Raw genomic sequence first — 12,366 nt, forward strand, 5'->3', positions numbered from 1 at the left:
GAGCCATATCCCCAGCCCCATAAAAATTTTCTAAAAATAATAATACATTTAATGTTACAGATCCAAGTTCAGAAAGTCCTAACCGGTAATAAAAATTATTTTTTTTTAAAAAGTCATTGTCAGAACAGTTGGGGCAGGCAATGGCCAAAGGAGGCATATTTAAAAGGACCACTGAACAGGCTTTATTGAGATATACCGCTGAACAGGCTTTATTGAGATATCACTCCCGGGTGGAACTGGATCAGACACACAGAGGGGACAGGGGAAGGGTCTGAGGAGAAACCGCATGGAAGCTCGACCGGACTGGACTTTTATGGGGCTCACAGCAGGAAGGGAATGGCTTGGGACAGGAAAAGGTGTTCCTAGGATCCCTTGCCCCCTTGGAGTTGGTCAAGGGAGTTGGCTGAACTCCAGGATTGGCCAGGGGGTCCTGTTGATTGACAGGCATTAGTCAGAAGATCTGGCTGATTGACAGGCATTTCCGACAGCATCTGATTTGCTGTTCTTTTCCTGGCGCAGGCTGCTTTGTTCTAAGTTGCCACTAAGTTGCCACCGACCTAACATTCCAGCCTTTTTGGTGATATAGGGCAGTGAATTTCATCTGGCTACTTCCTGCTTGTTTAGGGACGCCGTAGGGGGGAAGTGGCTCGGATGTAAGTTCGGTGGGAAGGCGACTGTAGGGGTGTAGGACCATCTGGTTGTAGGTCACTCTGGCAATTTCACTCCGCGCTTTCGAGCAAACCTGAGGAGGCAGGGAGCAATCATTAGTAGAAGCCCTATTACCAAAATAGGAGTGAGAATGGGAGTCAGCCACACAATGAGGGTTGAGTTTAGCCAGCCTGGCCAGGGGTCATTTGATGGTTGCTGTTTAAGCCTTTCACCCAAACAACGGAGGGTGTCAACATTCTCCTCGACCAATCCAGGTTCATTGATATAATAGCAGCATTCTTCTTTCAGGAACAGACAGGTTCCTCCTTTATTTGCTGTGAGGAGATCTAGAGCTCGACGGTTCTGCAATGAGACTTGGGCAAGAGATGTTATTTGCCTTTGTAGGGAAGCGAGAGAGGCAGCTGATGCCTCTACTGCTTCCCAGAGTTGTTGTTCAAACTTCTCAGTAGCTGTTACTGCAAAACCAAGTCCTCCTGCCCTGAGTCCAGCGCGGGAGGAGGCCAGGGAGAGTCCAACTACTTACTACTGGTAGGAAAACAGCCCTTCTTGTCCTGGAAAGGGAGGTAGTAACAAGCCATGTTAATTCAGCCTCACTGTACAGAGTTAATTGGGGGACCAAGGTGGAAGGAACACAAAAAGCAAACGGCATGTTGAGGCTTAGATTTTTTTGTTGGGGTACCATTGCACCAGAAAAAGAATCCAGGCGGAGCAAAGGTTAAGGAAGAAATTCGAACAATCTGGTCACAGGGTGCAGAACCTGAGGAAGTGTAGCAGCAAGAGAAATTCCCTGATGAGTTACGAAAAGAGGTACTTCCTCAAAGGCTGGAGGTTGGTCCTTGGGGTCTAGATGAGGTATTGAGTGGAAAATCAATGGGAATCGCAGTATGGAGTACAACACAAACCATAGGTGTCAGGCCAGCGCTTACAAGATTCCTCAGTTTGGTCTGATAGGAAGTGTAGCATTGCTAAACATAAGTGGGATGAGGTGGCCCGGTTGAATCCAGTAACATTAAGGATGACAGCCTGATTACAGCCAGTGAAAGGGCAATGGCCTTGGCCCATAAACTGAGAGCAGGTGGTGCCATCCTGCTGCCATGTCACTTGGATGTAGAAGCGCCATCTGTGGGTTGGGATAGAAGCTTGAGAGAGATTAATGATTAGTAAAAGAAGGAGAGGGTTGGTGAGAAACCTTAAGTTTGGTGGGCCCCAGCATGGAAGTATGATTATATGGGGTCAGTGAGGGATGGGGAGCCTCCAAGTGATGTTGAGGCCTTTGGAGACTAGTTGAACCTGAGAAGTGAAGGCCGGACCGTTGTCGGACTGGATAGAGGCGGGAAGTCCAAACCTGGAAATGATCTGCTCAATGAGGATGGAGGTGACGGTGTCAGCAGTTTCCCTGGAGGTAGGGAAGGCTTCTGTCCAACTGTAAGAGAGTGCTATTCCCAAATCACAAACAGTTAAATCCTGTGCCAAGGCCTGACCAAACAGGTAGGGACTGTCCCTGAAGCCTTGGGGTAGTCCTGTCCATGTCAGCTATTGAAACCTAAAGAATGTAGGTTCTTCTCATGTGAAGGCAAAGAGGTAATAAGAGTCAGGATGCAGAGGCACTGTAAAGAAATCAGCTTTAAGATCCAGGATAGTAAAGTGAGTAGTCAAAGAAGGATATGAGTAAGAAAAGTGTGAAGGTTGGGAACCACCGGGTGGATGGGAATAATGGCCTCGTTAATTAGGCGAAGGTCCTGGACTAAGTGATAGGCTTCTGAGGGTTTGCGTACCAGAAATATGGGAGTGTTGCAGGGGGAGTCTTAGGGACTCAAGGAAGTTTAGTTTGGGGTTTCAGCTGGATTCGGACTGGCTTGTGGTGGGAGGCTATGACTGGCGTGGAGATGTCCCATATCTGGGGACAATTAGGTCAGGTCATTAGAGAGGGTAAGAATTAAAGGCAGAAGGAGATGGGTGGTAGTATTCTTGGGGTGTAGTTGGAGGGTGGCTCCTAGTAATTGGGAACATCTCTGCCTAGGAGAGGAACTGGACAGGATGGAATGACCAAAAAAGAGTGAGTGAAAGGGTGTCCCTCCAGGGCACAGGCCAGCCTTACAGTTCTGTTTGGGAGAAGGGTTTGTCATCAATCCCCATAACTTAGATCTGAGAAGGAAATAGAGGCCTAGAATGGGCAGGCAAGACAGAATAGGTAGGCCCCGTACGGACTTACCCGCTGCCTGGAATGTTACCCTGGGCTCAGCGAGGGTGATGGGGATCTTCTAGTCTGGAATTCTTCAGTCTTCTGTGAACCCCAATAGTTCAGGAGAAGGGACTGCCTGACTGGTCATACCTGCTGCGTAGAGGCGCCAAGGAAGAGCCAGCCATGGGGCAGTCAATCTTCCAATGTCCTGTCTGGTTACAGGTGGGGCATGGCCTGGAAGGAGGCCATGGGTTTGGGCATTGGCGAGCCCAGTGACCTTCGCATCCACATTTGAAGCAAGCCCCTGATGGAGAGGGATGCTGAATCCTCCAAAAGCCCTCATTTGAGCCATAGGCCTCAGGGCCGCTGCCAAGGTTTGGGTGTGGAGTGTTACCTTTTTCTGTAATTGAGCCTACCTAACACAGCTGACTCCTCTCTGGCATTATAAACTTTAAAGGCCATTTTCACCAGGTCTTGGATGGGGGTCTGAGGGCCCTCCTCAGCTCGTTTGAGCTTTTTTCTAATATCATAGGCCAATTGAGTAATGAAATGGGTTGCTAACACTGTAGCCCTGGTGGGAGTCTCAGGACCCAGCTTAGTATATTTGATGAGAGCCTCTGTAAGGAGGTTGAGAAATAAGGATGGATTTTCATCAGGATTCTGGGTAATTTCCCTCAGTTTATCGAAGTTAACTACCTTATTAGGAACTGCTTGCATGCCTGCTATAAGACATTGGACCATGCGAGCACAGTGACGGCGACCTTGTTGGCCATCTTGATTGTTGAGAGCCACATCTGAAGGGGCCCCAGCAAACTTTCAGACTGCCAGCTGATGATTGGCTCACAGCAACCCCAGCAACATCTAGCTGATTGGCTCCTCTGCGGTGACGCTCATTGGGCTGTTTCCCTGCCCTTTCAGACCACGGAGCTGCTCATTGGGGGACTTTTTTTGCTCTGCCCACGTGACCCAGCCAATCAGCCTCAAGAGCAGGAGGATTGTGGGAGGTGGAGAGGCTGGTGGTTGAGGGAGAGGCTTGTGGGAAGCCGGTGGTGGCAGTTGGGCTCTGAGGGTTTCTCCGGAGGAGCTGTTTTGTTTGGCGTTTGTGGTTCTAAAAATAAAGTTTGTTTCTTTTGACAAGTGGCTCCTGAATTGTGCCCAGCCAGACTGCGGCATTTGGTGGGCCGCACGGGGAACGACTGAGGGTAAGTGATAAGGTAAACTGCTCGCCCCTGAGGGCAGGGCAAGAGGATGGGGAGCCATTTTAAGATTCCTCTTTTGTTTTGCTTCACTTCTGTTTTAAGTTGCCTGTCCCTGGAGATGAGTGAGATGGAAGAAAAACCGCTCACATCTGAGGAAAAACTATTTGCATCTGAGGAACAGATAGGGAGAAAGGACGGATGCACATGTCAGGAGGATAGAAAGGCTGATATAATGACTTTCTGTTACTCCAATTTTGTTTCATTCTGTTTCAGTTTTGTTTGGCATTATCTTCTTGGGTTGTATTATACTTATAGTAGAAATATTGAAGCAAAAGAGAAGGTCTCTCGAGCTAGTCAGACAGAGAAAAAAATTCAAGTAAAAAAAAAGGTCTCTCGAGCTAGTCAGACACAGGAAAAAGTTCAAGTAAAAGAGAAGGCCTCTCGAGCTAGTCAGACAGAGAAAGAAAGTGTAAAGCAGAAAAAGCCATCAGGGGGAAAGTTACAACAGGAGACTGCTACTAACACCTTTCTATCAATAGAGGGTGTAAGTGTCCAACTAACAAGGCCACCTCCATATGCTGGGAGGCCCCAAAACCCCGCAGTTGATAGTTGGGATCCTGAGACAAGATCTCAAATATTAACATGCCCTGTATTTGAGGCAGGAGGGCAGAAAGTTCACCAGGCTTTAAATTTCAAAATAGTGAAGCAGCTAAAAGAGGCTGTAACAACCTATGGTCCTCAAGCACCCTTCACTGTAAGCTTGGTCGAATCCATTAACAACTTGAACATGACGCCAGCAGATTGGGCTAATATGTGTAAAGCTGTGCTAAATGGAGGACAATACCTGTTATGGAAAGTTACCAATGAGGAATTTCGCAAGGAGACAGCTAGGCAAAATGCAGCAGCTGGTTATCCTCAGAGAAATCTAGATATGTTGTTAGGAAAGGGACCTTATGAGGATCAGCAACAACAAATTGCATATGATCCTGGCGTATACACACAAATTGCTGTAGAGGCGGTTAGGGCATGGAAGACTTTACAAGGACATGGAGTTTACAAGGTTAATTATCAGAGATAATACAAGGAGCTAATAAATCTTACGCTGAATTTGTAGATAGGCTTATTCAAACAGCTACCAGAGTTTTGGGGAATACAGAACAAGCAATGACATTAATAAAACAACTGGCTTATGACCAAGTGAATCATTGGTGCAGAGATATCATTAGACCATGGAAACATGAAGATTTAAACACATATATTAAATTATGTAGAGACATTAATGAACAAGAGCAAGTCGTGGCAGCTACAGTAAAACAGGCTTTAGATGCCAGGCCAAGAACATGCTACAATTGTGAACAAACAGAACATTTTAAAAGGAATTGCCTCATAGGAGGAGGGTTGAACAAAACTAGGTATCAAAGGAGTAGAATACCAGGTATTTGCCCACGATGCCGTAGAGGGAGACATTGGGCTAATGAATGCCATTCTCAAACCACCATAGAGGGTACTCCATTATCAAAAAATGAACAAGGACCAGGTGTTTATCCATGATATCGTGGAGAAAGGCATCGAGCTCCATTGCCAAAAAATGGACAGAGGGCCCCAATGCTCCGGGGCCCCAAACCACAAATATACGGAGCACTGGAGGAACCCAGCAACCCCATCAGGGTAGTGCCCAGGACACATTGTTCATCAGATCCCTCATCAGACAAACCAGAGGGAGCACAGGGTTGGACATCTTCACCTCCGCCAGATAAGTACTAACTCCAGAGATGGGAGTTCAAATCATTCCCACAGGAGTAAAAGGACCTCTTCCCAAAGGAACAGTCGGATTATTATTGGGACACAGCTCTTCTACTCTAAAAGGACTTATGATAACTCCTGGGGTAATTGATTCTGATTATGAAGGTGAAATAAAAATTATAGCCAGTTCTCCAAAGGGTATATCAGTAATTTCACCAGGAGATAGAATAGCACAGTTACTAATAATACCCAGCCTACATGATAAATTTTCCAGTCATACTGTAGAAAGAGGTTCCAAGGGATTAGGCTCCACAGGTGTAGACTGGGCTATGCTTTCTTTAAATTTAGATTCTCGCCCCATGCTAAAACTAAATATTCAAGGACATGAATTTAATGGGCTACGGATACAGGTGCAGACCTTAGCATCATCTCTCGTCAAGAATGGCCAAAACATTGGCCGTTACAACAAGCCACTCAAACACTTTGAGGCCTAGGAGTGGTGACTAATCCCCATAGAAGTGCAATGGTATTAGATTGGAAGGATCCTGAAGGATGTGAGGGAACTATACAGCCATATGTATTGGATCATCTTCCTATAAATTTATGGGGATGAGATGTCCTAGATCAATTAGGTTTGACATTAACAAATAACATCAATCAAAATGCACCCACTATTATAGCTAGACAAGGTTTTAGGAAAGGAAAAATAGTAGAAAAACAAGAACAAGGTATAGCAGCACCAATACAAATAGATCAAGGAACAGACAGACATGGGTTGGATTTTCAGAAAGGGCTACTGAGACAATAAAAATTACTTGGAAATCAGAAAGACCAGTATGGGTTCCTCAGTGGCCCCTGACTAAAGAAAAGATACAAGCAGCCCATGACCTGGTCAAACAACAATTAGCAAAAGGACATATATAACCTTCTGTATCTCCCCATAATACTCCCATTTTTGTCATTAAAAAGAAATCTGGTAAATGGAGATTACTGCAAGATTTAAGAGCCATTAATAATGAAATGGTTATTATGGGACCTGCTCAATCGGGGATTCCTCAATTGTCTGCTTTGCCACAAACCTGGTATGTTTTAATTATAGATATTAAAGATTGTTTTTTTTCAATTCCAATTCATCCTAAGGATACTCCAAGTTTTGCATTTACTATCCCTGCACTGAATCATGAAGGTCCTGATCAGAGACATAAATGGAAAGTACTCCCTCAAGGGATGGCTAACAGCCCAACTATGTGTCAAATTTATGTTAACAAAGCAATCCAGGGCTCGGGATGTGGCTCAAGCGGTAGCACGCTCGCCTGGCATGCGTGCAGCCCAGGTTCGATCCTCAGCACCACATACAAAGATGTTGTGTCCGCCGAAAATTGAAAAATAAATATTAAAAATTCTCTCTCTCTCTCTCTTTCTCTCTCACTCTCTCTCTCAAAAAAAAAAAAACCAAAGCAATCCAGCCACTTAGAAATCAAAATCCTGAACTACAAATATTTCACTATATGGACGATGTATTATTAGCACACAAAGATAAAAACACATTGCTAGAATGTTATGCCACACTTAAAAACTTATTAGAAAATTATAATCTAGAGATAGCAATAGATAAAGTACAATTAAATCTTCTAATTAATTATTTAGGAGTTCTATTATCCTCAACCATGGTCCGTCCACCAAAAATTCAAATACGAGTAGATCAACTCAAATCACTTAATGACTTTCAAAAGTTATTAGGAGACATAAATTGGATAAGACCTTATCTAGGTATACCAACAGGAGAGTTGGGACCTTTATTTGATATCCTAAAAGGTTCATCAGATCCAAATTCACCCCATATGTTAACGCCTGAAGCAAGAAAGGCATTAAAAATTATTGAAACATATATGGAAAATATGCATCTGGATAGAATTGATATAAGTTTGCCTTTATTATTTATTGTACTACCAACAAAAAATATTCCTACAGGAGTATTTTGGCAAGAAGGTCCATTATTATGGATACATTTATCTTATTCTCCTAACACTATTCTTACTAGGTATCCTGAGGCCGTAGGACAATTAATACTCAAAGGAATAAAAGCAGCAAGGGGAATGTTTGGAATTTCTCCCAATAAAATTATTACTCCATATACTATGGATCAAATTGATGAGTTAGCTAATGAGTTAAATACTTGGGCAATAATCATGTGCAAATCTAATGTTTCATTTGATAACCACTTACCATCTAATCCTTTATTGTCTTTTTGGTCTAAACATCCTGTAGTTTTTCCAAAAATGACAAGAAAAACACCTATCATAAATGCTCCAAATATATTCACTGATGGGTCAAATAATGGTACAGCAGCAATAGTTACACCTGATCAAACTTTTACATTTTTAGTACCCAAACAATCAGCTCACAAGGTAGAGCTTAATGCAGTTTTACAAGCTTTTGTGATGTTTAAAGATTCTGTATTTAATTTACTTTCTGATAGTCAGTATATAGTTAATGCTATAGTATCCCTTGAAGATGCTGGTAGGATTTCCCCTTCCTCTACTGTTTTCTCTTTGTTTTCCACTATACAAAGTCTAATCTGGGACAGAGAAGATCCATTCTTTATAGGACATATCAGAGCACATACAGGATTGCCTGGAGCCCTTAGTTTGGGCAATGATTTAGCAGATAAAACTACACATGACATACATATTTTCTCTACACTAGAAGAAGCTACAAATTTTCATAAAAAGTTCCATGTCAATGCTAATACTTTACAAAAGCATTTTAAAATAACTAAGGAACAAGCTAGACAAATAATAAAACAATGTCAAAATTGTGTGACCTTTTTACCACAAGTTAATCCTGGAGTCAATCCTAGAGGACTGATACCTAACCATATTTGGCAGATGGACGTCACACACTTGCAAGAATTTGGAAAACTAAAATATTTGCATGTTACAGTTGATACTTCTTCTGGATTTTTGATGGGCTCTCTTCATGCGAGAGAAAAAAACTAAAAGTGTTATAGCTCATTGCTTACAAAATTTTGCCACTGTGGGCATTCCAAAACAGTTAAAAACATATAATGACCCTGGTTATACTTCTACCTCTTTTAAACAATTTTGCTCAACATTTGGCATTACTCATATAACAGGAATCGCATACAATCCACAGGGACAAGGCATAGTTGAAAGAGCTCATCAAACTATTAAAATGTACTTATTAAAGCAAAAAGAAGGAATTGGGAAGGGGTATATATTCCCCAAAGATAAACTTAAAATAACCTTTTTACTCTAAACTTTTTAAATTTGGATTCATCAGGACGTAGTGCTGCAGAAAGGCATATGTGTCCAAAAAATGTGCATAAGCCCAAGGTACTTTGGAAGGATATTCTAACAGGACAATGGAAAGGTCCTGACCCAGTAATTGTCTGGAGTCAGGGGCCTGTTTGTGTGTTTCCACAGGGAGAACAGCAGCTGATTTGGATTCCAGAGAGATTAACTAAAGCAATTTCTACAGACCAAAAAGAAGATGATTTGGCTCAAATCCATAACAGCTGATATCCAGAACTCCAGTTTGGCTATTCCTACATCTGCAACAGAACCAGGATGCTTTTTTCAATATCTATTTTATTATTGCCCTTTCCCATATCATGAAGTTCTATTTTGTTTTTTGAGCTCATATAGACCTAGGTTAATGTTTTGGTGATCAGTTCTATTTTTTTGACTATAGAGTTTTTAAACATTGTAATGGAGATTTCACCTGTAAAATGTTATAAGGCCTTTACTATTATGTTATGTGTTTTATGTATTATATTATGTGTGCACACTTGTGTTTTGTGTTAAATGTTTGAATGTACGTATGTCCATATATCATATATGATGAGCACTCATGAAAAAATGAATCCAAATATTTTTTTTCACGTGATTTAAATGGTTTAATTTAAATTGGGTAAACAACTGTTGAGGATTGTTTTAATATGTGAACAAAAAAGGAGGTTAACAGATCTGTTTGTTTACTTTCACCTTTCCTTTTCATTATATTTAATAATTCTCTTCAAGATAATGTAAATTGTTAAGAAAATTGTTTTCTTTTAGTGCCTTCTGGAATGTTACATAATTTTTTCTTTAGCCATTATTGCCAAAATTCCTATCTTCATCCCAGTGCCAGTGAAGACAAAAATAAAACCAATCTACAGCTTCTGCAATAGCCATCACTGAACTGCTTGCAGAACTTGCCTGGACTATGTATCACTGTATGCATTGTGAACTCACCTATATGCATTGTGAACTATCTGTTGGTGCAGCGACTTGTGGTAGTGTTGGGGTATTTTTGCTGATGATGTCATCGGTGGTACAATTTTCCAAAAGGAGCTGTCAATTGGCTTGGTGAATCTTCCTCCCTTCTTCTTGTCATAATCGTTCAGCTAAAATTTGGGGGCCAACAGAGGTGAGGCAAAGAACCTCAGCACCCCGCTGGTACAAAGACCTCTCCACAGGTGTGGCTGTATACTGAACCGGTAGTCAGTGACTGGTAAGATCCAATTGCAATGGTACCAACCTAAGACAGGAGGCTGACGCCTTGAGGTCAGCTCATCCGATAACAGGTAAGAACCATATGTACTATTGGACAACCTAAGGCAGGCATGGTCCCTGAGCCACATGCTTGTTGTTTAAACAGAGAGGGGGAGATGTTGAGAGCCACAGCCGAAGGTGCTCCAGCAAACTTTCAGACTGCCAGCTGATGATTGGCTCACAGCGGCCCCAGCAACATCTAGCTGATTGGCACCTCTGGGGTGATGCTCATTGGGCTGTTTCCCTGCCCTTTCAGACCACGGAGCTGCTCATTGGGGGACTTTTTTTGCTCTGTCCATGCGACCCAGCCAATCAGTCTCAAGAGCAGGAGGATTGTGGGAGGTGGTGAGGCTGGTGGTTGAGGGAGAGGCTTGTGGGAATCTGGTGGTGGCAGTTGGGCTCTGAAGGTTTTTCCTGAGGAGCTGTTTTGTTTGGCGTGTGTGGTTCTAAAAATAAAGTTCGTTTCTTTTGACAAGTGGCTCCTGAATTGTGCCCAGCCAGACTGCGGCACTTGATAGTCCCAGTTAGGTTTGGTTAGGGGAACAGCTGCTTCATGTGTAGGGAGAGTCATATCTGTTAAAAGAATTTGGTCAGCATGATCTCCAGCAGCCTGCTGAATGCGGGCTCACTCATCTGGGGTCAGAGTGGAGGACAGAACAAAATAGACGTCATGCCAGGTAAGATCATAAGTCTGGGAGAGATATCGGAATTCCTTAATATAAGCAGAAGAGTCAGCAGAGAAGGACCCAAGAGGTTTTTTAGTCTGGGAAAGATCTTGAAGTGAAAATGGGACGTGTACTCGGACTATCCCTTCAGCACCAGCTACTTCCCTGTGAGGACAAAGAAAGTGTGGGTTATCTGATAAGAGGGATCAGGAGAAGGGAGGGGTGAGTGAGTGGAGGTGGTCATGGCTGTAGGAGAGGAGGAAGAGGAGGGGGAGGGGGAAGGGTGGTATCAGTGGAAGAGTTGAGCGGAGAAATCAAGGTAGCAGGAGAGGAAGAAGAGAGTGGGGGAAGAGGAAGGGTCTTATCAGTAGAAGAGGTGAGCAGAGTGGGGGAGCAGGCCCAGAGGGATCCAGAGATCCCACCCCCTGCAGCCAGGTGGGACCCATTCTGCCTGCCAGGGCAGCAGAGAGAGCCAGCAAGGGAGGGAGGAAGGGCGCACGTGTCTGGTGGCCAGGCAGACTGGAAGCGCGCAGACTGGGCTGCGAGCAGCGAGCAGCAGCTGCAGAAGCAGCAGCAGGGAGGAGGAGGGGAAATGGTACTGCTAGGATTCCGCAGTCTGGCTGGGCACAAAATCACGAGCCACTCACAGCCGTGTAGATTCGAACAGCAATTCTTTATTCCCGAACTCTCACCTGCACTCTACATGCACGTTCTGGGGAAAATCCACACCTCCACTGGGCTCTGCATCCCAAATACCCTCTGAATCCCATGAGAACTCAAGGAGGGGGCGCCTGAGGCAGCAGGATATGCACTATTCCCAGCAGGATCCACCCTAAACCTGGACCCTCCCTAAACCTGGATCTACCCTAAACCCAGATCTGCCCTAATCCCTGGGCAAGGTCACCTTTCAAAACAAAACTCTCAAACATTCACGCAATGTCACTGCAAATGACCTGGGTCCAAGGCAAGCCCATTTTCACAATGGAGAGTCCTCCCTCTAAGCAACATTGGGTAGGCTGACAAGGAAATTGCCATGCGTCATACCTACTTGGCTATGGCTCTCAGCACTAGGAGGGAGAGCAGACATGAAGAGCAGAGGGAAGGAGGCAGAGGGCAGGTCGGGAGCAGAGAGCAGAGGGCAGGACGGGAGCCAATTTCAAAAAGCCTGAAAGTGGTTTCCCACTTCCCTGTCTGGCGACAGACATTGTCCAATTCAGTGAGGGTTTAAAATCAACAGTTCCTTCTGGGAGCCATTATGACCAATTGTCTCAGTGCAGTAAAATACCAGGCAGTTCTTAAATGAGCCCTAACTTGGCAAAATTTGAATATAGACACCCAAGGACTTTGGGATC

General features: G+C 43.9%; 1 protein-coding gene across 1 annotated transcript in view; it reads right to left on the reverse strand.

Annotated features, from left to right (window-relative positions):
* Positions 1-207: 207 nt before the first annotated feature.
* Positions 208-12,366, reverse strand: part of Pttg1ip (PTTG1 interacting protein) — a 51,050-nt gene continuing 38,891 nt past the window's right edge. Inside the window, exon 6 of the mRNA XM_077795428.1 lies at positions 208-742. Within this exon, the coding sequence (XP_077651554.1) occupies positions 720-742 (23 nt within the window). The 3' untranslated portion in view covers positions 208-719. The remainder of the gene's footprint in view (positions 743-12,366) is intronic.

The sequence above is a fragment of the Urocitellus parryii genome, chromosome 2 (assembly GCF_045843805.1).
Source record: "Urocitellus parryii isolate mUroPar1 chromosome 2, mUroPar1.hap1, whole genome shotgun sequence".
Taxonomy (NCBI): Eukaryota; Metazoa; Chordata; class Mammalia; order Rodentia; family Sciuridae; genus Urocitellus; species Urocitellus parryii.